The sequence below is a fragment of the Erpetoichthys calabaricus genome, chromosome 6, assembly GCF_900747795.2.
Source record: "Erpetoichthys calabaricus chromosome 6, fErpCal1.3, whole genome shotgun sequence".
NCBI classification, from domain to species: domain Eukaryota; kingdom Metazoa; phylum Chordata; class Cladistia; order Polypteriformes; family Polypteridae; genus Erpetoichthys; species Erpetoichthys calabaricus.
Genome location: NC_041399.2, coordinates 1,924,566 through 1,951,320, shown reverse-complemented (window position 1 = coordinate 1,951,320; position 26,755 = coordinate 1,924,566). Strand labels below are relative to the sequence as shown.

The following is a 26,755-nucleotide window of genomic DNA, read 5'->3' as shown; positions in this document are numbered from 1 at the left end:
GTAAAAAAAAGATGATTAAAGAAAGAAGACTGTGTCAAGTGAGATGTGAGGTAGAAAATACAATTAGGACAAGCAAGTGCAAAACCTGTGTCTTGTTTGTAAAAACAAATATGGCAATAATTGTTCGATGGTATGTTTGGTCCACGCTGGGTATAAAAAGTGTTGTTTTTTTCACTTTCAATAATATTGAGCTTGACACCCCTGATATGTCAGGACAGTGGAGAGAACAATTGGTTGTACCCTCCCCACTCTAGAAAAAATCTACACGTCCCGATGCCGCAAAAAAGCAATTGACATTTCACAGGATTCATCACATCCTGGTCATTGCCTCTTCCAGCTTTTGCCATCGGGCAAGAGATATAGAGCTATGAAAACTAGGACTCACCGCCTTAAAAACAGCTTTTATCCGAAAGCAATCGTGGCCCTGAACTCAGAATAAAACTGCTCCATATTATTCTACCAATGTGCAATATAGACCTTAAGTCAACAAGTGCAATTTGTATATTTATTACTATTCGGTTTGTTATTATTTTCTCTCTTCTTGTCTTTTTAACTCTTATTCCTCACACTGAGTCGATTGCACCTTCAATTTCGTTGTTCCTTTGTAAAAGTGACAATGAAAATAAAGATCTATCTATCTATCTATCTATCTATCTATCTATCTATCTATCTATCTATCTATCTATCTATCTATCTATCTATCTATCTATCTATCTATCTATCTATCTATCTATCTATCTATCTATCTATCTATCTATCTATCTATCTATCTATAGTGTAAACACAAACAGTGCCAGCCCTAATTGTTAAAGTACAGTCATACATTGATTAATGAATCCTGTGAGAGCGAAGCTCCTTTTTTACAAAGTTGTGATAAAAGGTACATTGATACATGTGCAAATTCAAGTGCCAGTCTGCTCAAGTGATATCATTGTGCAGCTTCCTTCCTCAGAATAGTTGCCTGTTGTTTGATATTGTGAAGTTGCAACCGGGTCAGTGAAAGACAGCTGCTCATCGATTGCTATTCCAAGGTTGCATACAGACCTGGCAGGTGTTAGTGATAATGAACTTAGTCGAACAGAGATGTGGTGCTGAATAGACAGATGAGCTGGGCTTGGTTGGGCAGGAGATGGTGCTTTTTCATTCAGGTTGCAATATCCATGAGACATGTAGAGATTCTAGCTGATACCGTATGGCCTTCTGGAAGGAACGACCGGTAAATCTGCTTATAATCAGCGTAGAGCATATATTTAACCCTTGGAACTGGATGATTAGGCCTAGTGAGGTGGTGTACAGAGGAAATAGGAGAGGGGGCCCAGCACCAATTTGTGGGGCAACCCAATGGCTGCCTGCTACATTGTTGACCTCTCTGCTCACCAGGGCTCATGGTAGAATCTGCTAAAGAGGCTGGATTTGAACCACTTAAGGATGGATCTGATGGTTACTGTGTCGAAATGCAAATTAGAGATCTAGAAGGATGAGAACAGATGACATATTGGTAGTCCAGACTAAATAATTATGTGCAATTCGTGGTGTTCAGTGTGGTCACTTGTAATACTAATGGAGTAGTAATAACTGTGGTATTTCCCCCATCGAAAAACATCTGAATGATGATAAGCTGTTCTTGTGCTGTGACCAATGCAAATGCCAAGCAGAGAATTTTTAAATAACTGCCATTGTTTCTTTTTAAAAGATGTGTGGGCCAGCTGTTCAGTTCTTTTGTGCAGTTTAAGCAGTTCCTTAAATGTCATTCCGTCCATTCCTCTTTTTTTTTTTTTTTTATGCTTAAAGTTTGTGGCTGTGTGGGTTGAAGTCAACCATGTTAAAGGCAAGGCATGAATCTGCATAGGGCAGAGCACCGTTTTGAGCAGGCAAGGTAAAGAAATTACATAATTCAATGGAACAAGATGTGTTTGTGGATTAGAACCTAAACTTAAAAGTGGTTGAGTGCTCGCACCATGTGCACCTTAATCGATTGCAGCCCCCGTCTGTAGCAATACAGCAGTCGGGCGTTCTTTTAAAGTACCTCGGGAACAGCCTACAATTCCTGCTTTTCAAATATCTCAAAAGTGTAATGACAAACATTTAAATTTTGCTTTGGTAGTTCCACACTGGTCATTTTGATGAAGTTTTCCTTGGCCCATTTTTTTTTTAAATCATCCTCAAACATTTGTTCTTCATGTCCAAGTTGTAACAGATAAATGGTCTTGAACTCACAGCTTTCCTGACAGTAATAATACCAAACATAAGGTGCCAAATAATGTACATTATTAACAGCAGGGTTCAAAGTGACTCGATTTTTTGAATGAATACGTTAGTTTCCCCCTTTTGGCTTTTTTGTGCTGACATGGATTTATAGTTCAACCTGGTTTTTTGAAAATGTAATGTTGCTTCTCAGGAGGTCATAACATGATATTTAATACTTGAGCATTACAGGAACAGGGCAGCCCCTGAAGATTTGGTGGAAAATCAGCTTTAAAATCAGCCAACTTAAAGTAAAGATTGCTTTCTCATTAAAATTTACAAGATGAGCACTGTGAATGTCCTACACATCTTATACCGGAGAGTGGATTTTCATTAGTAGACCTGGTCAGAACTACTGATGATAATGTGACTGACCAGACACCTCCCAGATGGGATTGTGGGAAGGGAATTTGCTTGAACGTCTTAGCATTAAGGATTCCAGTCATCCTGACCAGATCACTGATTCTGTTTGCTGAAATTCAGCCCCAGTCTCTCTGTGCTTCATTGTGAGCTACTGATCCTCCATTTCATTCTCTCTCATTCTTCCACTGACAAAATGCCTTTGCCTTTCAAATTTGGACCATATAGAGTCATTGCACCCCAATCTTTGCATTTTTGTGAGCCTCCTGTGTTCTGTGTCCTCTTTAGAAGAATAGCTTTTTGACAGCAACCCCTCCATAAATTTTTGACAAGAAAATGACCCTTAATACTTGAGTCTCTAACATTTAATTATTAAAAAAAATAAATTGGGAAATCTGAAATTTTCTCTTTTCTACTGACACACTAACACAGGAGAAGAGCAGTGAACATGAGGGCCTGAGACTTTTTCACAGTACTGTATTTCAGTGCTTACGCTCCAAGTCCAAAGAGAACTTTTGCTTTCCACCTTTCAAACTTACAGTATATGGGCATGTTTGTTTTTTTGATACTGGTGTTTAGGAACTTGGCCAGTCACCTTTGTTTTTGAAGTGCTTGAGAACATTCTGTAAGACAAGTGACAAGAGAACATACTCATTGGTCGTCTTATTGGCAAAATGTCAAAGCTACCAGTCACTTGAAGTGAATTCAGGAAAAGCAGTTTACAGACCATTCTGTGATCATACAAGGCTGAGGTGTGGGTGGAAATAAGGGCAGACATGCCGACTCCTTTCAAGATGCCGAAGTCAAGGTGTCACAGCAGCACATACCTTCACCTACATCATAGACACACAGGTGAAGTCAGCACGAGTGTGAAGACTTAATGCACTAAAGTGATTTGTGTTGAATCTGCCCTCAAAGCATGGCATTGCTGGCACTCGTCTTCAGGAAACTTTGTCTAAGTAAGCTGTGTTCAAATGCCTTCCCTACACCCCTTATAGTGACACTGTAACTACAAATGTAATCAACCACACAGTACAAACAACATTATAGATAATCAAAGTGTAACAGATTTAAATATAACACCTGTAACAGTACAATCTGAGTAGTCTTGACTATATATCCACCTGATCGCAGTGTATATATAATACTAAAGGGAAGTGTCAGAGATGTACAAAACAATCGATTAGATTTTTCCATCAGCCACGATACGTGCCATTCTTAGGACCATGAGCTCTCCCTCTCTTTCTCCACACCTTTTTTTCCATCACTCTAGTATGGGTAAATCTTCATCTTACTTGCTCTAAAACTGTCCTGGTTTTTAAATTTACTACTTAGCCAACTGTAACCTGGCATTTCTGTTTTCTAGGCTTACCAGTGGTTTGCATTTGTGATTAATCCTCAAGTTATGCTTTTGCAGTCTTGTTTTTATTGTCCCATTGGACGCGGCTACACCTACAGTACGTACTGGAGAGGGTTATTGATCTGACCAAGAGTTTAAAAGGGGATTTTTGAACATAAAAAAAAATTGATGAGAATAGGCCATCCAGCCCAACAAAGCTTGCCAAACAATTCCATTGAAATCCTCCAAAAACATCGTTATGTTTTGAATATCCCCATGTACACCACACTACTCTCTGTGTGAAGAAAAACATCCTAACATTTGAGCACCATTTACCCTTTAAAGTTTCCAGCTGTGTTCCCATATCCACTGTTTTAATTTAATTTAGTTTTGAGCACTTCAATCAGGGTCACCTCTTATTTTCCTTAATTTTCCATAAGCTCTTCTGGTAGCTCATCCATTGCAGACCTGGAATCAGCCTAGTCGGTCTTCTCTGGACCTTTTCTCGTGCTATGTCTTTTTTTTTTCTTTTTTCTTTTTTTAATTGCCCAGAGACCAAGACTTTGTACTCCACTCATCCAGGTGCTATATAACCTAACATTCTGTTAGCCTTTTTAATGGCTTCCGACCACTTACATTGATGATGTTAATGTCCAGTCCACTATGACTCAGAATCCCTTCTAATTAGAAGTATTTTTAATATTAAGATCTCCAATGGTGTAATCCGATCTAATGGTTTTACTTCTTGCATGCAGTACTTCACATTTACTTACTGAATGTTAAATTTCATCTGACACAAGTCTTCCCAATCCTGTATGCTGTTCAAGTCATTCCATAACATGTAATGGATTTGCGGTTATCCATCCATCTAGCTTGGTATAATCTGCAAACTTAACCAGCTTGTTGTTTATTCCTGAGCTCACTGTGAAATAATGTACAAAACAATTCATTTTGACAAACCTAAAATTTTAGCTATGTCTCAGGCTGTTTTTTCTGATTTTATTTTATCCATTTATTTATTTCATAATCTAGTCAAATGGTGATCTGCTTTACTGGAATTCCCACCTCTATGGACCAAATTCCAAATGAAAATACCACACTTACAATCATGTGTAGGCCTTTTATCAGGTTTACTGTGAATAAAGTGCTAAGTTATTATTATAAACTATTATTATAAATAGTTCTTTTCACTCTTCTGTAATATATCCTTCAGGTGGTGTTGATGGGTAAACTCTTTTGTTATCCAAAACAATGGTGGAATCATGAAACAAAGAGTTCCTTTAGTGTTCCTTTATGTTCAAATTCAAAACAAAAGCATCCTTACCTGATAGTTTGCATCTTTCTGACTGATGAAGCATAAATGAGAAAATTAATCCAAGTCAGTGAGACAAAGGAGCAAATTTTATTCTCCACTGTGGCATGATGTATGTTTGTAGCTGGCCCTCTAAATCCAAAGACTGCAGGCCGTTTGCATGCTGCCTTAAGATGGAGGCTATGTAGAGAATTTTTAGAACATAGAAAATTAGACAAATATGAGGAGACTGTTCTGTCTGTCTACTTAACACCGACAAAGCTGTAATGTATGTTGTAAATGTAGATGTCCTGCTGAGCCGAGATGAGGTCTGGTGTTAATGTTGTGTCTAACCAGTCCCAATTCTGACTGCTTTTCTAACTTCACTCTTTTCTTTTTTCCCCCCTGTAAATCTGTGGAATATGTGTGCCTTGCTGTTCCTGGATTCCACACTAATTGTGATTGACACCAGACTTACACAAGCACCAGCACTGGAGGAAGCCCCTTGCCGGTCTCCCTAAAGCGCCTGGAGGAGACCGCTGCACGATTTACAAATGCAAACTTCCAGGAAGTGTCTGCACATCCAGCCAGTGGAAAAGATAGCAGTGCAGAGGTGAAAGGGGCAGAGGGCAAAGGAAAGAAGGCCACTGGTCACAGTGTAGCTCAAAGAGGAAGGAAGCCTGGTGCTGGAAAGACTTCGGCCACAGTTACATCAGCGGCTGTAGTCACTACCTCCACCAGCCCTTTAAAGCAAGGTAAGCTGAAAGGTTCACAGCGTTTATCTCACCAAGTGCTCCACAGATGTGTCATTTAAAAAAAAATGGACAAGTTTGGTTAGTGTTGACCATTTTAAAAGTATAATTTTCCTTTTTGCATCTTATTTTCAAAGCATTTGCACTTTATGAAGGGCTGTAGGGATGTTTCCATCAGGCTTTTTTTAAAAGCCAATACTGATCACTGATTTCATTTTTACTTGATCAGCCGATTCAGATTTTTTCCCTTTGTCCCTGAATTTAAGGGCGGAGTGGTGGCTGTGAGGCTAAGGCTCTGTGCTGGTACCCCGAAGGTTGCCAGTTCGAATCCCTGTCACTGCCAAAAAAGAGATCCTACTCTGCTGGGCCCTTGAGCAAGACCCTTAACCAGTAATTGCTCCAGGGGCGCTGTACAATGGCTGACCCTGCGCTCTGACCCCAAAGGGTATGCGAAAACTAACAAATTCCTAATACAAGAAATTGTATAAGGAGAAATAAAGAACAAAAAAAAAAAAAATTCCACGAAAATATTCATAATGCCAGGCCACCGTAAATTCCCTTACACCTCATCATCATCGCCTTTGTTTTGCAAATGTATCAGTCACTACAGACCGCAGGCAGCCTGCTTACTCATCCCCCACACAGAAGCAGCTGTTTATCTGGGAGTAAGGTGTGTTGAATTGTATAGGGTAAATAATATAGTGTTATTTGAAATACATACATTTCATGTGTGCTCAATGTCTACAACAATGTTTTTTTTTTTTTTTTCATGTTGTTATAATATTTGACATAATGAAAAAAGACATTATTCAATTTACATGCCGCTGTTAATGAGTAAAATCTGAAACCCAACTATCAGTCGATACAAAGTAAACACGTCCGCTTGGCTGGTGCAGTGGAAAGGACTGCTGCCTCATAATCAAGAGATGTTATGGGTTTGTTTCAGGGTCCTCCTCGCATTTACCATTTTGAGTAGTGAGCTGCTATTATTGTTACTGTTGTATGTTAAAATCATACATTTCATTTGTGTCTGTAACAGCCAGTGTAAATTTAAGGTCCTTGTAAAATTTAGCGCAGAAGAGGTAAAAGCAGACACACGAACGCAGCTCAGTCATTTCTTTTTGGTGTCTTGTTGAGCAAACAGATACTGCAGTGTCTATGGTGGATGTTACTTTTCCTCGCACATGGACTTTCACATCAACATGTTATCTGAACAATTTTTCTTTACTCAATCAAAGAATAAAACTGAATAAAAAAATCTTTAAAATTCAGGTTTATTCAAGAATCCAAGAATAGAACTCAAAAAAAAAAAAAATCATTCAAATGACGTTAATATGAATGTCGGTATGCGAGGAAAACTAACATCTTTTACAAGTAACGTAAATTTACAAAGGATGTAACAGACTCACATCAAATGTGTCTTTTTGTTATATAATGATGATAATAGCAGCAGCTCACTACTCAAAGCACTAAATACATAGAAGATGCGGTACTTGAACCTATTACCTTACCATTGCTAATATGTAGCTTATCATCTGCGCAGCCCCTTGACGGAGCAGCGTTAACACTGTGACAACTGATTGAAAATGAAATGCGAAAACACACGTATGCGAACATCTTATTTTGTGCTGAATGATAGTTGGGCATCTGCAACATGTCAATTGAGTAATTTATTTTTCTTTGGTTTTATGCTTAAATAAAAGAATACTTTTTTTGTTACACCCTTTGTGAAAGTGTTTCTTGGATTTTTGGGCTTCACACATCCTACACTTCACATCAAAATTATGTTGTCATTACTATAACATAAACATTTTCTGTTTTAGCTGTATTCAGCATTTCTTGCCTCACATTTCCTCTGTCATCCTCTATTTACAAAGATCGTTGTAGACCCGGAACACACACTAAACGTATATATTACAAATCACAATATTTCATTACATTACATTTCATTTTAATTCCTTACAAACACTTCAGCACAGATTTGAACTGTGAGGATTGCAGCAGGACGATACCTTCATCTGAATGAATGGAGGGTGGGGGGTGTTGCAGGCTGCGTCTGCTAAACCAAACATTGGGAAAACAAAAGCGGGCTATTAGCACAGTGATAAGGAGCTACAAGCTTCTTGGTGCATGTCAGGAAAATTTAAGAAGGTCATGGAAGACAAAAAAATCATAAGCTTCGGGGATTCTAGTGTTAAAAGACTTTTTACACTAAGCTCCTGCATAACCAGATACATAGAAGTGTTCTGTCTTATATTAAATTGTTAACTTCAGTGTTTTTATAATTAAACTATAGACCACTGGAATTAAATGTTCTTTTTTTTATTAACAAAGATAAATTCTGTAGGCTTATTGTTCAGTGACCATAAAAATACTAAAATAGGTAAAATTTCCCTACAGTACATACTTTAACTAATAACATATATAAAACATATATTAGTGCTGGGAGGGATACTGGTTCATACCAAAAAACGTTTTATTTTTATGATATGGATTTTTCTTATACCGCAACACTGGTTTAAATAGCCTAAACAACATTCGGAATGTGGCGGAGCAAGAAAGGGTTTAAGGGGGGACCTTTTTCACTGCTACACTGCTAAACATGCATGCAACGGAGTACATGTGTTAGTGGAGGTATTGAGTGGTGAAAATGGACAGAGAACATTCCAAAACTGAAGCTGTAGCAGACGATAAAGTTGAACATGATGACACAGAAGAACTTTTGCCAAAAAAAGGAGTCCTGTCTGTTGTCTGGAGATACTTTGGATTTGAAAGGTCAGATGTGGACCAAACTGCAAATGCTGTCGAGCTAAAGTATGTATGTAATAGTTGTTAAAATAATAAACTATTATAAGTAATGGAAGTAAAAACATACCATAGTAATAAGAAATGTCTAATGAATGTGTGTATAATCAGTTTTCTGTTATCTCTATTATTAGTCAGTAATCTCTATTATTAGTCCGCACAGGTAGTTCCCTACTTATGATGGTTCAACTTAGATTCTTCAAAGTTATGATGACAAAAGCAAGATGAATATTTATATAAAATTGAGTAAAATATAAATTTTCAAGTTGCCATGGGCAAGCGAACATTTCTGTGGGCTGAACGATGCAGTACGATATGTTGCCAGAAACTCCAAAGTTATGAGATGCCTCAGTCAAGCTAGCGATCGATAGAGATCAGTGGGTCTTGTTACTACAGTGCTTTTCGATATGCTTTTGCTAGAAGGAAAGTTAGCTTTGTTGATTTGACCTCGATTCTCTGCACGTGTATGAGTAGAGAAGAGCAAACAGCTTCTAAAATGGCATGTAGAGAGATACCAAAGTGAATGCACAAAGCACAATAATCCGTGGATGACTTCTTACGTATTATCACCTTATCAGACTCTGACTTGTCAGACTTAGATTTTGATGCAAGGGAGATGGAGATCGAAAACGAAAGTGAGGTACTGGGATCAGCTGATCATGGTGCTGAACACATTCCTGTAGCTGATGCAACCATGGCAATGTTCACCTGGGAGGACAGACCCTTACGATGACACGAGGTACAAACCATATTGCATCTGACTGCAACTGACACCCCAACGCACCTGTCTCACAAAGACAGACAGCCAGCCAGTCAGTCCACCGTGCATTCCTGCTGGCCTAGCTTGAAGCATGGTCCATATTAATGCAATTTACATTAATGATGGTTCAGTTGGTAAAGATGTCATCACCAAGTTGCACTTGTTTTATTTTATTTTTATTTGGTGAATACTGTATATTATTACTGAATAATATTATTACTGGAAGTTGCACTAATATTTATTTTATTGTTTTTATTTGTTAGTTTGAATATAATGCAGTTTAATGATGGTAAAGTTGTTTAAAAAGTCACTTTAACATGTAAGTGGACAGAGATTGTTAACATTAACAGAAAGTGTAGTTGGTTTACAAAACATTGACTATTTATTCCTTTTCTAAGACATGTTCAGTACAGTACAGCTTTTGACAAGCACCTCTGGATATTTTTCTGTCTAAATGCCTCTTTCGATGGTTGAAAATATGTTGTCAAAATTATAGTTTAAGTTGTTTGCAAAATTTGTTCAATAAAAAGGTTCTATATTTTGACTGCAACTGTCATGCAGTGTGATTCCTTTTCCTCATTAGTTGTACCCCCTTGAAAACTATCACTTTATGGGGCCATGCAAACCTGTATTAATACTTGTGTGCACATTAAAATGTCTTTTTGTACAATTCTCATGACAGTGGAATAGGTTATTCTTAGCCAGTCTTACTGCAGTAATTGCTGTGGAAAATGTGCTTAACATCCACTCATCATGGGGAAAAAAATACCGTCTTAATACCGTGAAACCGGTATAATTTTGAAAAATTCCGTGATGTAGAATTTTGGCCATACCGCCCAGCACTTGTTGCATATTATATATATATATATATATATATATATATATATATATATATATATATAATATGCAACATTTTTTTATCCATAATACATATGGCATAAAAGAAAATAAAACAGTTGTTAAGTATGGTGTGATCTGTTCTGCTTTAGAGTTGTGTAGCTGCTAGTGGCAGAGGAAATATTGTGCAAGTACAGAGGAGAATGGCATCCACTGAATATTGGCAAATCCTTAAGGAAAATGTCCGTTAGTCAGTCAGAGAGCTAAAGATGTAAAGAAGATAGCTTCTAGAAAAAGACAGTGATCCACAAGGCGAAGGTTTTGGAATGGCCAATCTTGAACATTTCTGGGTGGATCCTAAGGGCTCTGTGCACGCTAGACTGCCAATGAATTTCTCACAGCTTGTAGCGAGTTGCAAGCAAGAATGAGGAAATGCATTTAAAAAAAAAAAAAAATCTAATTCAAAGGTCCATAACTGGTTACAAAAAGCGTTTGCAGTCTGATATTTTTTTTTTCCCCCCAAAGGGCGTGTCACTAAGTCCTGACTTATTTGGTTGCCACAACTTTTGCAAATGCCATATTTAATCTTTTTTTATTAAACATGTTTTCAGTTCACTAAATAAAATGTATCTGTACATTACCTGTTCTTTTTCTTTCAGCTGCTCCCGTTAGGGGATCCCACAGCGGATCATCATCTTCCATATCTTTCTGTCCTCTGCATCTTGCTCTGTCACACCCATCACCTGCATGTCCTCTCTCACCACATCCATAAACCTTCCCTTAGGCCTTCCTCTTTTCCTCTTCCCTGGCAGCTCTATCATTAGCATCCTTCTCCCAATATACTCGGCACCTCTCCTCTGTACATGTCCAAACCAACACAATCTCACCTCTCTGACTTTGTCTCCCAACCGTCCAACCTGAGCTGAGCCTCTAATGTACTCATTTCTAATCCTCATTTCTGTACGTTACCATTTTTATGAAACTGCCGCTGTTTTAGTCTCTTTGCTGCCAAAGTTGTATAGCACTTTTTTTCCCCCAACATAATTTGGCCAGCATGTCCAAACTTTCACATGGAAGTGTATTTAAAAAGAGTGTAAACTGAAACTGAAACTTGCACATGATGAGTCCCCGAGTCCACAATGTCAATGCATGTGAGCAGAATTAGCTGGTCAAGGTGCATTACCTATTCTTTGGTTGGCAAGTCTCACTTCTCCACTTGTGAAATTACGGAGCTTTGCCTACCTAATTCAGTTATCTCCAGTATGTTTCTCTTTTCTTTCTCACTTCCTTTGTCCATTAATAAAAGCATTGCAGTTTATCACAGTATGTCACTGCTACACTTCTGTCCACACCCAACATTGCAATGGGGTTTTGCTCCTTTTCATTAGTACAAGAGGCACTGTTTAAAAGCATCATCCATAACCAACACAAACGAGGCCATGGAAGCCATGGCTGGTGTTCAACCAGAATATTATGCATTTTGAACCATTCTGCCATATTCTTAATGTGCCAAGGTCTTGACAGAATGCTCAGTGGCTGAAAATCCAGTGTAGCCTTATTCCAGTTCAGCTGTACGTTTTTAGATGACCTGCACGTGAAACAATTAGCCTAGAAGCACAAACAGTTCATTGTGGAGAGTCAGTTGGCCTTTTATTCTCTTTAGTGCTGTTGCATCAAAAAACATTGTTCTGAGTGGTGCAGTTATTGCTATATTCCTACAGTGTAAAGGAATTCCCTTCAGGGCACAGAGGGGACACAGTTCTGGGGGGTGAACATTCAGCCACGATCTTTACAGTCCATCCCATTGAGGCGACATTTTCTCAGAGTTAAGCATGAAAGTCCTTGACTATGTGGACACTATAAGCCATATTTAAGTTTTGTCCAAAATAGGTCTGTCTTAACTCTTACAGCTTCCCTTTTTATACACTGTTAAACTTTAGGTCTACGTGTATAGTGCTTTTAAGTTTTTGCCATGTTTAAGATTTGCTTTTATTGCCCTTACTTTGAAGGATCCTTTAATCACTTTTTCTACCTATTCTTTTTAAAGAAGCCATCTGAAAAACACTCTTTTGGCGACAAGATTTTCTTGTCCGTTCACATCCTGTTTTCCAGAGTGCCTCTTCTAGCATTGTTTATTTTAACCTGGTGTTACCTTTATGTGTTTTGCTTTATATTTTCCATAGGTTGGCTCTTTCACCATGCAGCAGGTCTAATTTTTGTCTGTATGTGCTTCTCTGTATTTGTCTGCAAGCCTCGTTTTGTTTCTTTCAACTTGTAAACTCTTTGGCTTTTTTTCTTTCGCAGCAAGCCTTCTGGGAAGCCTTGGAAATGTAAAGTCAAACCCTGGCTGCAGCTCTGTCCAGTTGCCCCAGGAATTTGGGAGCTTTGCTGATTCTGATCTGCGCAACGACACTTACTCGCACTCGCAGCAGATACATGCCAGAGGCTTGTCCAAAGGAGGAGATGCAACGACTCCAGAAGGCCTCAATGCTTTCTCTTCACTTATGACACTACAGTCAGCTGTCACGTCTGCTTCTGTAGCAAATAAGGCCTATGAAAGTTCTCATGCTGAATACTCAGGCCTAACGTCCGCAAGCTATAAGAGACCAACAGCTTCCACTGGCAGTATGGATGAGGACAGCGGAGTAAAGGAGAAGAAGCGCAGAGGAAATAAGCGAAATAAATATGGACCTGGCAGGCCCAGAGGGAACAAGGCTCAGGAGACCGCTCCATTACTGTCTGCTTCTTCTGCATCCCCGGCATCTTCTGTTGCGTCAGCTAGCAGCAGTCTTACAGGAGTGAGCACGGGGGGCAGCAACACACAGAAATCCCCACCACCTCTTCGGAATGGAAGTGTACAAAATCTAAATGTGGCCTCGCCACCTGCTGCATTAGGTGGGTGACACTTAATGGTCATTTAAATGTGCTTTTAAGATGGATGTGTCATCCATGTCCATTGAGACTGTTTATCTTCTCATTTATCATAATGTTGGCATTTTGTCTGTTTTTTGCCCATGTTGCAAAAATTCAAAGTGACCTCACAAGGCCTTGGGTTTGCATGCCTAACTGGCACTGTGCTGTTGGACTGTTATCTTAAGTTGATATTGATCTTGTATCACACCTGTTACATATTCTTAGATTTGCACGTACAGAATCGCAATCAGATTATGTGGGTGTTTACCTACCAGGTAACTCTAGTGGTTAGTTGGCCATTCGGCATATATGTGTTGTGAAGCCAACCCAGGCACAGACAGGCAGGACACCAATTTGCCACACACAATATGGTTTATTTACAGTTTTAAGTGCACATATTACCACACAACACAAAATTCAGTCCCTTCCTTGCTGTCAGTCCATCCACCTCCACTCCTCCTCAGGCTTTGTCCTCTTCCCCCTGACTCTGGCCCTTGAATGGAGTGAGGCGGCTCCTCTTATTCAGGTCACGGGAGTGTTCCAGGTGGTCTCATTAGTATTACCTGGAATCACTCCCATGTGTGCTGGAGATTTTTTATAGGGCTCTGCAGCTCCCCCTGGCAGCCCCCACGGAATCCAACAGGTGTGCACCAAACTCCAACTCTCGACGTGCCCTGCGGGAATCCGTGGTGCCACAGCCATATATTATATGATAATAATATGAGCAGCTTCCCAAAGTCCTTCACAGCACAACCTGCACCAAAATATTCCCTGTGGAAGTGTTCACTCTACATACAGCAGACTCCTGCCCACCACACACTTCCCACATTTTCGGAGAACTGCCCTTGCCCAACATGTGGCATGGTTTGAGTTTAAATGCCGTAGTGGTTTCTAAGTGAGAGCACAGTCAAGTGTGCCGCAAGTACAGTAATCCCTCCTCCATCGCGGGGGTTGCGTTCCAGAGCCACCCGCGAAATAAGAAAATCCGCGAAGTAGAAACCATATGTTTATATGGTTATTTTTATATTGTCATGCTTGGGTCACAGATTTGCGCAGAAACACAGGAGGTTGTAGAGAGACAGGAACGTTATTCAAACACTGCAAACAAACATTTGTCTCTTTTTCAAAAGTTTAAACTGTGCTCCATGACAAGACAGAGATGACAGTTCTGTCTCACAATTAAAAGAATGCAAACATATCTTCCTCTTCAAAGGAGCGCGTCAGGAGCAGATGTCAGAGAGAGAGAGAAAAGCAAACAAATCAATATGTCTGTTTGGCTTTTAAGTATGCGAAGCACCTCGGCACAAAGCTGTTGAAGGCGGCAGCTCACACCCCCTCCGTCAGGAGCAGAGATAGAGAGAGACAGAGAAAAACAAACAATCGAAAATCAATACGTGCCCTTCGTGCTTTTAAGTATGCGTAGCACCGTGCAGCATGTCGCTTCACGAAGCAGCTGCACAGAAGGTAGCAACGTGAAGATAATCTCTGAGCGTCCGTATCGTCTAGGTGTGCGAACAGCCCCCCAGCTCAATCCCCCTACGTCAGGATCAGAGAAAGTCAGCGCAAGAGAGAGAGAGAGAGAAAAGTACGTTGGGTAGCTTCTCAGCCATCTGCCAATAGCGTCCCTTGTATGAAATCAAAAGGGCAAACCAACTGAGGAAGCATGTACAAGAAATTAAAAGACCCATTGTCCGCAGAAATCCACGAACCAGCAAAAAATCCGCGATATATATTTAAATATGCTTACATATAAAATCCGCGATAGAGTGAAGCCGCGAAACGCGATACAGCGAGGGATTACTGTATTTGAGAAGTTTGTCCCAAGGAAAATACACTCCACTGAAGTTGTCAATTGTCTGAATATTAAAGTAGCTAGGAGGAACTTGAACCAATGACCAAGTAGCCATCATAAACAAGATGTTTTCCTCTTACAAAAGTGTCTTAAACCGCAGAGGAAATTCATTATTTTTGAGGTTTCTCTTGTTGACCCTTTCATACCTGAAGCCGATGCACCAAAACAATTTCAGCTTTGTAGTAACAGAATAAGCTTACCCTTGTGACGTGGGGCTAGAAAAAAAGTTACCATCATAGTAGGTAATGTAAGAAGGTTTATGTGTCACGCTGGCCTTCAACTGTAAAAACATCTACTTTTAAATCTGGACTGAAACCAGAAAATGTCAGTTAAGTATGTCCTTCTAATCTCTCTGCTGGTTTGACACTTTATGGTTGCTTCATACAATCTTTAATTTATTTTAACCACTTGAAAGATGAGAAAAGTATTTTCTTATATAATGTGGAATCTCAGCTGATGTAATTTGTTTTGTTTTTTTTATACTGATTAACAGAAAAAGACTTTCTAATGTCAAAGTGAAATTGGATCTCCTCAAGGTGGTCTAATTGAATTACAAATGTGAGATCAAGTGTTTTGTTTTATAAGTATTCATCAACCCCCCCCCCCCCACACACACACACACACACACACCCCTCATTCCTCTGAAATCCCCTTCTAGTCTGTATTTAGTTGATGGCAACCATGAAATCCTTGAGCCTGTGTGCTCTGGTCTCTTTCTGTCTCTTCTCTGCTGTTTTTCCCTGCTCTCCTCAAGCTCTGACACATGTCATGGTGATCATAAGTAAACCTTTTTCAGGTCCAGCCACAAATACTCCATTAGAATAAGATGTGGACTCTGACTCAGCCAGTCCAGGACATTCACATTGTTGTTTTAAAGCCATTCCTGTGTAGCTTTGGTTTTATTCTTGGGATTGTTGTCTTGCAGGAAAACAAAATCTCTTGCTGACTGCATCAGGTTTTCTTCCAGGATATTCTGCATTTTATTTCCTTCACCCTCACAAGCCTTCCAGGGCCCTCTGGAGAGAAGCATGCCCACAGCCTGATGGTGCCACTTGCATGCTTCATGGCGGGGTTGGTGTGTGTTTCATAGTGTGCAGTGTAACATGGTGTTTAGTCCGATAACCAAAAGGTGCCGTTTTAGCCTAATCAACCCAAAGAACTGTCTTCATCTGAGTTCAGAGTCTCCCATAGTACCTTTTTGCTGAGATGTCCTGTGGATTTTTTTCCCTCTCTGTTTGCTACTCTGGCATAAAGCTGTGACTGTTGAAGCACCTGGGAATAGTTGTCTCTCCAACGTGAGCTGCTGTAGCTTGTGACTCCTTCAGAGTTCTCAGGGCTCTCGTAGTGACCTTTCACTTCTTATCTTCACTTTTTGTGGACTGTCTGGTAGCAAATTTCCACCTGTGCCATTTTCTTTCCATTTCTTTATGGTTGGTTTAACTGGTTATTCGATGACTTGGAGGGTTTCTTACCTTCATCCCCCAACTTTTTTTCGTGGAGTTGCTTGGGGTTTTCTTGTGTCTTCCTTGTGTAGTAATAATAATACATTTTATTTGGGTCAGGTCCACAATTCACCACAACTTAGGCCTGGTGATCTCTAATTAACTAATTATGGTGCTACTGAAACCAGTTGGCTGCACCAGTGATGATTTAGGGGTGTCATATTAAAGGGGTTGATGACTTACACAATCTGTTATTTTGTGCTTTATATTTATAATTAATTCTGACCACTGTGCAGAGATCTATTTTCACTTTGACACTTAAATGTCTTTTTCCGTTGATCAGTGTCAAAAATTCAAATTAAATCCATTGTGAGTCAATGTTGCATAACAATTGAACATCAAACCTTCCAAACCAGTAGATACCTTTTTATAGGCACTGCACTTCCATTTTATGCTCCAGTCTAGGGTATAAGCCCAGATTCCTCAAATCTTTTCCCACCACAACTAAGGTTAGTCCATTGAATTGAGTGTGTAATTGCTGCCTTTGTTGGGCTCTGGGATATGAAACCTGTTGTTCAGCAGCTTTTCTGCTTGTTACTGTCACCTCCACTGCACAACTGGTGTGCTTCCTCAGCGGAGTCCTTAAGATGAAACGTGAAAATGATGCCCTGAATCTTTGGGGGCATTAAAGATCCCTGTGCATCTTTTGAAAAGAATAGGGTACAGTAATCCCTCGCTATATCGCGCTTCGCCTTTCGCGGCTTCACTCCATCGCGGATTTTATATGTAAGCATATTTAAATATATATCGCGGATTTTTTGCTGGTTCGCGGATTTATAAGGACAATGGGTCTTTTAATTCCTGGTACATGCTTCCTCAGTTGGTTTGCCCAGTTGATTTCATACAAGGGACGCTATTGGTGGATGGCTGAGAAGCTACCCAACGTACTTCTCTCTCTCTCTCTCTCTCTTGCGCTGACTCTCTCTGATCCTGACGTAGGGGGTGTGAGCAGGGGGGCTGTTCGCACACCTAGACGATACGGACGCTCGTCTAAAATTGCTGAAAGATTATCTTCACGTTGCTACCTTCTGTGTGCAGCTGCTTAGTGAAGCGACATGCTGCACGGTGCTTCGCATACTTAAAAGCTCAAAGGGCACGTATTGATTTTTCTCTCTCTCTCTCTCTCTCCCTGCTCCTGACGGAGGGGGTGTGAGCTGCCGCCTTCAACAGCTTTGTGCCGCGGTGCTTCGCATACTTAAAAGCCAAACAGCCCTATTGATTTGTTTGCTTCACTCCTTTGAAGAGGAAGATATGTTTGCATTCTTTTAATTGTGAGACGGAACTGTCATCTCTGTCTTGTCATGGAGCACAGTTTAAACTTTTGGAAAAGAGACAAATGTTTGTTTGCAGTGTTTGAATAACGTTCCTGTCTCTCTACAACCTCCTGTGTTTCTGCGCAAATCTGTGACCCAAGCATGACAATATAAAAATAACCATATAAACATATGGTTTCTACTTCGCGGATTTTCTTATTTCGCGGGTGGCTCTGGAACGCAACCCCCGCGATGGAGGAGGGATTACTGTATTGCCTGATGTCCTGGCAAAGGTGATCACAATGGCCTTGTCCATTCTGGTCCCCTAATCATCCCCTGTATCATATTGTCTTGCTATCTCTCTCGCCTCTTCACCACTTAATAGCTAATGTGTCGTGAGCACACTGGCACACCAAAGGCTTCCGTTGCAGTATCCAGGTGGATCCTGTACATTGGTGGTATTCGAAGTGGCTCCACACTACTTATGTAAAGTGCCTTGAGGAAGTTTGAAAATCACCTAATACATGATATAATTAATTATTATAGGATGGCAGACCTGACCCTTTTTTTGGTGGTGGGGGGGGGGGGGGGGGGTATTGCTTTCCCACCTGTTAGAGCCAACCAGACCAAGGCAGCCTGCTGCTTCTCGTCTCCTGTGATGGTGTTTAACTTTACTGATGTTGTGGCATTAAGCCAAGTGCAGTGCTGTACTTTCCTCAGGTTTACAGTCCCATTAATTACACCATTGTCAGCTGCTACACGTGAGCCATCTGGAATGCTGAGGCTGTCTAGCATTAAATAATGCAGACAATAAAAGATTAGGGGTGCAAGTAGCTCAGTATTTCAAGTTGATTTTTAAATAAAAACTTAATTCACTCAAGCAGCACAGGCAGGTTTCAGTTTTCTTACCTGGCCTTGTGAGTTCTTGTGCGTGCTCATACCACATTTATTATTAAACGGATGTCCAGGAATGCCCTGGCTGGCACTTGTGTGCCATTGTGGTTATCTTTTGACACATTAATCAAAATGCAGTGTGTTCAGTTGCCAGTCTGCGTGCCCCCATGGCATTTTGCTATCTCAATTGAGAGTGGGGCTTGGCTGCACTTTCCTTCCACCACCCCTGCTTTCAGACAGCAAATATTTAACTTGAACCATTCATTAGTGCCGATTGACTGCACGGACCATTTATTTTCAGCATTTTAAAAATGAGCTTGTCGGTTTCTGATTGATTACCTATTGTGTTCAACTTGTAGCTTTTATCCTGCTGCTCAGAGCACTTTAGTGCTGGTCAAAGAGCATGAGGCAAGGCTACAAACCAACAGGGCAGGAGTGCCCAGTGTCTGCTGAGCTCAGGGGTTTCTTTGTGTCTTCTGTATTTTTGTTTCAGATAGCGAGGTTAAGAGGGGTTATGCTTGCCGTTGTGTTTTATCAAAGTGACATGTAAGCTCCAGTGTGCTCTGTAGTGGACAATGTAGGAGTCACTACTGGTGTGACTGGAACATATCATACTGGACTAATAGATTTTGAGTCCTTCTAGGTACCATTCTGTGTTCTGCTAGCAGCATGACTGAAAGGTTAAAGAATAAAATGAAGTGTTCATCCGCTCACAATTTTATCTGCATTCTTCCAACATTTCCGAAACAGGACAGACCCCCGAGGGACTCCAGTGGTGACTTCACCTCACGTGCCGTATTCTCCTCTTGTCTGTACTCTTGTCTTCTGCCCATTAGCCAATCCAGTTTTGTAGGTTACCTCTGATACCAACAGCTTCTAGTTTCAGCGTCAGTGCATACATTAGTAGAGGGCAGATAGAAAACTCTGCCATTCCGTTTGCAAACTTTTTGTAATTGGTCTGTTGAATGTTAGAACCAGTTTGACAGCGATGCTGGTATTAAGACTGAGCTGTGGTCATAAAGTGGCATACTAGCATATCAGTTTAGCTGAAACCAAAAATCTACCTATCACAAGGGCCCACTTGAACTAGTAAAGTAAGGTAAATCAAACATCATTTTACCCACCAAGGGATAGTGAATACTGAAAAGGTCACATTTTAATAGCATTACAACTGCAACATCATTAATATAATTTTCAAGGCCACATAATGCTTCCAAACAAGACGTGGGCCAAAAAAAGTTTTCAGAAAAAGATCCAAATGAAAACCAAAAAAGAAAATGTGATCTTCAGCTACAAAACGCACAAAAACATGCCCAGAAAAACTAGTATTATAATTTAATTGTTTGAAATGTAGGCACTTTTTATTTTTATGTAACAAGCATACCAGAGACTGAAGCAAGTCAGAAAATTAATCCAAGTTTTCTCTAATTGTTCACAGGTGCTTTCCAAGCCACTGATGCCCCAGCAACGCTACCAAGCACCATTCTGGGGTCAAACACTGCTGCTCTGCCAGTCTCCCAAATACCTCAGCCATCAGCCAGCCATGTGCACCAAGCAGTCCCTTCATTGGCTCCTCCTACCACAACCCAGGTGAGCTTTTTAGCAAGACCTAGAAGAATCAGCCTTGCTTTTGGGGTCTCAAAAGTCATCTTTGCTGCCTATCCCAGTTTAGTGGTGGCAGTATTACTATCTGTAGTGCTGCGTAGCTTTACAACTTCCTGCTAAAGAAAATGCTTAAAAATGCTAGATTTTTCTGTTGGGGTGGAGCAATGGCAATGTTTGTCGATAACCAGCTGTAAGTACACTTGCTTCTCAGAACAATTCTCTGCTTCACACTGTTTTCTCTCTCAACTCATACTTATTTTTTTATTCTTTACATGTCTGTCCTGTTAGGCAGCAAGGTTCATTATTATCAGTGTCATTAAGATTCAATGGAAAGTAAGAAATGTGTCCTGAAGCAGTTGACAGATCAGCACGTGTCAGGAGACTGGTTTTATTCTCTCTCTCTCTTTTCATAATCTTCATGGTGCAATCAAATGTGGCAAATGCCCAGATTGTGACCCTCATTTATTCATTTTACAGATGCTTTTATCCAAAGCAACACATGTTACAGCACTAGGTTACAAATACTGACTAAAACAAGTGAAAAGTAAACAGCCATTAAATTAAATGCTTTTTAAACATTTGATGAAGTCACTGGCTCGGATGAATGAGTTCAGTTTACAAACTCCATTTAAAGTCTGGATTAACGCCACGTGGCGGTACTATGTTTTACCATTGAATAAGTGTAACTTACTGGGTTCTTTATGGAATGACTTTCTCTCATTCACTGACTTTTTAAACATGCACACCATAACCACATAGGCCATTCAGGCATCACTTTTATAAGTGCAGTGAGCATAGGAAAGACACTTGATAATATATTTAATTTATAATTATTACCCCTCAGTACTCCACATAGGGGCTCACAAGTTTTGGCTTGAGCAGACCAGACAAATGTCCCCAGATATGCATGCCTGACCTATGGCCTCTTAGGGTCAGTTTATACTTAATCCTCTGAATGCGTAAGTGCATGTATCGTGGCTGCAATGCATTGCTAGCGTTCATTTGATGCGTCCTCTGCGCATGTCCTTAGAAATGAATGCAATGCGTTAATCAGGGAGCGCAGTGTGTTCAAGTTGGAACGTGACATCAGAGTCCTTATTTACAACCACGCAAGCTGCTTTGCAGATCCCACAGGATCAATGTGCGTGCTTTGATGCTGGATGAATGGTTTGATGTGGTGAAGCAAATTTAAACTTAAATGCTGACATACAAATGCATTTTTGGTGATTTTCTTCATCTGTTCCTTACATAGGCAATACATGCATCGCATATTCCCCATTGTAATGACGCGATAAAGTTTAAAGGTTTCACATACCATCTTCTGTGCCATCTTTTTGTATAAGGGTGGAGTGGTGGCTCTGAGGCTAAGGATCTGCGCTGATATCCAGAAGGTTGCCGGTTCAAATCCCCGTCACTGCCAAAAGAAATCCTACTCTGCTGGGCTCTTGAGCAAGACCCTTAACCTGAAATTGCTCCAGGGGCACTGTACAATGGCTGACCTTGTACTCGGACCCCAAGGGGTATGCGAAAACGAACAAATTCCTAATACAAGAAATTGTATAAGGCGAAATAAAGAACAAAAAAAAAAGCATCAAAATGTACGGAGGTGTATTTGAGCCACTTAGAAAAAAAAATTAGAGAGACAGTGAAGAAAAAAGGTGTATTCCGTGATTAAAGTAGAAATTTCAACTTTAATCTCGTAGTTTATTTTGTTGTTCAAGTACAACGTCATAAACGTCATGTTAAAAACTGACCCAGTTGTTAATGTCTGTGTACTTCTGGGGCTTCTCCTGCGATTGTCAAACAAAACACATTACATTTATAATATTCCAGCTCTCTGTATATTTAGAATCCTTAGATTTATACTTGATATCACTTTCTTGATGAAATATGTTAAAGCATGTGTGTTGCATTTTACACTTCATTTCCTTAATACTGTTAATAATTACACATGTGGGAGGCGGCACAGTGGCAGAGCAGTAGCGCTGCTGCCTCACAGTAGGGAGTCATGTCCCTAGTGTTCCCTGCCTGGAGTTTGCATGATTTTCTGCTGGGTTTCCACTGTGTGCTCTGGTGTCCTACCAAGGACGTGCAGGTTTGGGGATTTAGTGAGGCTAAAGTTACGTTAGTGTATGTGTGTGCTTGTATTCACCTTGCAATGAGCCGATGCCCCTTCCAGGGATTGTTTCTGCCTTACACCCTATGCTAGCTGAAATGGGCGCGTCCCTGGATTGATGGATGTAATCATTGAACACCCATCCTTTTCAGAGATATTGTGGCAAGGTGTCTTTGGAATTTAATGGCTATTTCGGACCATTCACAACACAGCATAGCCGAGCGTTGTTTAATCATCATGATGATATCTCACACTGCCACCTTGTGGAATCCTCCAAAATTTATATAAAGTGTGTGCACAAGTATAAACAGTACACTGCTTGCGTAGGAGTAGCGTCTGCAGGCACACGTGTCTCATGAAGTATAAACCCAGCCTCAACAATGGCACGTTACTCCATCCTGTGTTGTTTACTTCTAATGGTGTTGCCCTTCAGTCCCTAACTCATACAGAAAGAATTTGTAACTTATCCACATCAGGTGCCCTGCATTTAATTACCCAGAGTGTGTGGACAAAGCATAATAGTTGTAAAGCAAAGACAAATATGTTAAGATACTGTATATGAATAATATGGAAATCTAAATGATTTATTGTAAATATTAGAAAAGTTTGGATGCAAAGTCCCTATGACCATCCAAAGGCTTTACACCAGGCAAATGAAAAGGAAGATAAGGATAGATAGATAGATAGATAGATAGATAGATAGATAGATAGATAGATAGATAGATAGATAGATAGATAGATAGATAGATAGATAGATAGATAGATAGATAGATAGATAGATAGATAGATAGATACTTTATTAATCCCAAGGGGAAATTCACATATGAGATATGAGAGCTGAAGGACTCTGTCAGCAGTGCCATCTGTGTGAGGGTGTATACTTGAAGGTGGCTTGTTGAATTTCGGAAATAAAGCTGACGGACTCATGGACAGTGCCTGTTGGGTCCAGCTACACGGAGTGTCGTTTACCCTTTGGTTGTCCTTCCTTTATGCCGATATTCCTGTTGTTACTCTGATAATTGGGTAGTTGTTCTAATGATTGATTGCTTAGCTCAAGAAACTATACTTAGCAGATTATGTCTCATCATTACCATAAAATGTGTTTACATTCCCTTTGTTCCTTTGAAGCATTGATAATTTGTCAGTGTGATTCAAAATTCTTGGTTACAATACATGCATAAATCTAGAAAAATACTGAACTATGCTTAATGTCTAAGCAAACATTCAGATACCGTTCCCAACACATCTGAGCATCCTGTAGATGAAAATTGCAGTTAACTCTTAAATATAGTTCCTGCTGTCCCAAAATGAGGATTGTACACTCCTTGACATGGCATCACCAGATGCTGTTCATTAGCAATCCCAAGTGGACAAGAAGGAGCATAAGACCTAATGAGGGCCTCCAAATCAGTAGTAGGAACTACAGACTACTGTGGTGCATGTGCTACACAGAGCCAGGGTAATGACCTGCACCGGTCTCAGACTGGTTAAAACTAGACATACCTCTGCTGCATTTTGGAGCCTCTGAAGTGGCTTGGCAGCACATGCTGGTAAGGATTTGCTGTAGTCAATCTGTGTCATGAACAGTACTTGAACGAGAAGTTGAGCTGATACTCTGTTAGATTTGGTCTGACCATGCATGTGTTGTACTGACTGAGTGTGCGTGAATAAGCAACTGCTGCAGTGTGATCAGTGAAAGTTAGCTGGATGTCAGTAGTCACCGTAAGGTTATATGGTGACTTAGCAAATGCTTTGCCAAGATGTTCTGTTGACTTAAAGGACTGGCTGGGACAATAAGAAACTCGGACTTCGGAAAGGTTGATTTAGAGAATGGTATTCAATTGTCCAAGTTGAGATTGCACTGAGACATACTGAGATTATATCTTAGACCCTGTCCTTCAGATGGGATGCCTTGTACGGTATTAATACAAGTATAATGTGCATAACAGTGATATAAGAAGCCAGGAGACTTGATGATGAATGATGCCTAGTAAGGCAGTTCACAAGAAGAGGAGGTGAGGGTCCAGCACCAATCCTTTGGGCATCCCTGTGCTTTCCAAATGTCAGGTTTTTGCACAGCTGCTACACATTTTTAACACAGAAATGTCCTTTAACTCTTTTAGGGCGGATGTCGACTTTTGTCGACAGGAGGGGTTGAAGGCGGATGTCGACAAAAGTCGACATCCAGGGATGGATGGGCGACAATCAACTGTTAATGGCGACAAATCTCACTGTCACATCACAGACATTCCCTCTGTGCTTGGAGGAATGCTAGACTCGTTGACTCAGCAAATAAACATTGCGTGTGCGTGAGTTGCAAAATGTAAACAGGCAAGATGGCACCGACATGTGAAAAGGCAGCGAAGCAAGTGCAGAAAAGAAAACACTCGCATTATGCGCATTTGCGCATTATCGCGGAGTCGGACTCTTGATTTTTCAGAATCGGACTTTATTGGCAGTGATCAGGAGATCGAGCAAGAGAGTTAGAAGCAGGCATCAGCTGATCAGACACCAGCCGATGCCGCGCCAGCGGATCTGCTGCCAGTTGCGTGCCTTCGCGCAGCCGATGCATCTACGGCAAGGTTCGCATGGGATAAATACACAGACATTGATCCGTTGAGAGCCTATCTGGCTACTGGAGTTTACAAGACGGCATGGCTTGCTGTTGGACACGACAGATCACCAGCTGCTGTACTTCAGGCTGCTCTCTCCTGATGCTGCTTTTCAGCTACTGTCAGACGAGACAAACAGGTAGGCAGAGATTTTTTTTGAATCGCGGGCTGCGTTTGCATCGCATTCTCGTTTTTCAAAGTGGAAACCCACAACGAAAGACGAGATGAAGCGCGCTGTGGCATTACAAATAGAGATGAGACAGAATTGGTGATATAACTTCAGGGAGCATTGGTCCAAACGTGTTTTGTCCCCTGGTGGCTTAGGTACGTGCTGCTGCAAAGTTTTATTCACTTCTGTAATAAACAGAAGCAAATCCCATGGGGTGAGCCAGGCTATAATGCCATACATAAAGTTCATAAAGTTTCAGAAGATGAAAAGAGGTGACAATAAGGTTTTCATGCAGGCAGAAAACTTGGTGGCAGTGGCATGGCATGATGGCAAATGGGTGACTTGTCTCTCTACAGTACACACTAACAATATATGTGAGAAAGTGCAGCAACAGACAATTGAAAAATAGGCACCAAAGCAACACAAATTGTAAGGAGTGCAATGTGGCAATGACTGAAATTGGCTGCTTTGAGCGAGATCAGACTTTGCTGTGTAAAATGTATGTGATATGTATGTGAAATCATAGAGTATGCAGGCTCATACAACATGCAAGACAGTAACATTTGTCAAAAGTAAATATTTTTTGTTGATTTGATATGTTAAACAATTGCTTTGTGTTCTTTTTTAAAAAATGTTAGTTTTTGGAAAAATATTCAGCCCTGGGAGAAAAGAAACAAAAAAAAAAATTAGCCCTAAAAGAGTTAATGGATTTTCCACTGTGTTGTTGGTTAGTTTGTTCACAACCAATAAAAACTGCTGTAAATGCCATATTTTCAGCCCAGAGACATTAAGACTTAATGAAGTGCACTAACTTTACAAAAAGGAAAAAAGTCACATTTTTATACAACTTCTTCAAATTTTGATTATTGCCATGTCGTTTGGATCAATTTTGACCTCCCATATTTCTGTATCTTTTGAGCCTCTGTAAAACCTAAATTTCCCTTTGAGAGAAATAAAGTTGGAACATTAGAAATGTGACAAGAACACAGACCAATTCAGCCCACCAAGCACGTCCATCCTATTCATCTAGTTTGATTAAAAAAAAAAAAAAAAAATCGAGTGATGTCCCGTAGACTTTCTCGTATACTCAGATATGGAGATGAATATTTGAAGAGTAAACTGCAAGACAATGATTATAGTTTTATATTACATATATTAAAGAACATTCAGCAACAACAAAATCAAAATAATAATATATTGAACAATTATTAGTAAAGTTGAATAAATCGGGCTCTGCAGCTGCATGAATAAAAAAGAACCACTTCCAGTTAACAGAAATATACCAAAACTTGATAGACATCTACGTTTTGTACCTAATAATGCAAAATTTGGTTGACTCAAGTGAAAGTGTACTCAAATTCTCGTGTTCACTTACATACACACAAACATAATTCTAAAAATGGTATTTTTGGACTCGGGGATGTCTAAAACATCAATTCATGAAAATCTCG

General features: G+C 40.2%; 1 protein-coding gene across 11 annotated transcripts in view; it reads left to right on the top strand.

Annotated features, from left to right (window-relative positions):
• Nucleotides 1–26,755, top strand: part of mllt10 (MLLT10 histone lysine methyltransferase DOT1L cofactor) — a 193,445-nt gene that overhangs the window by 144,878 nt on the left and 21,812 nt on the right. For all 11 annotated transcript variants that reach the window (XM_051929241.1, XM_051929242.1, XM_051929244.1 and 8 more), the window contains 3 exons: nucleotides 5,707–5,989; nucleotides 12,693–13,283; nucleotides 20,241–20,392. In XM_051929241.1, the coding sequence (XP_051785201.1) occupies nucleotides 5,707–5,989; nucleotides 12,693–13,283; nucleotides 20,241–20,392 (1,026 nt within the window). The remainder of the gene's footprint in view (nucleotides 1–5,706; nucleotides 5,990–12,692; nucleotides 13,284–20,240; nucleotides 20,393–26,755) is intronic.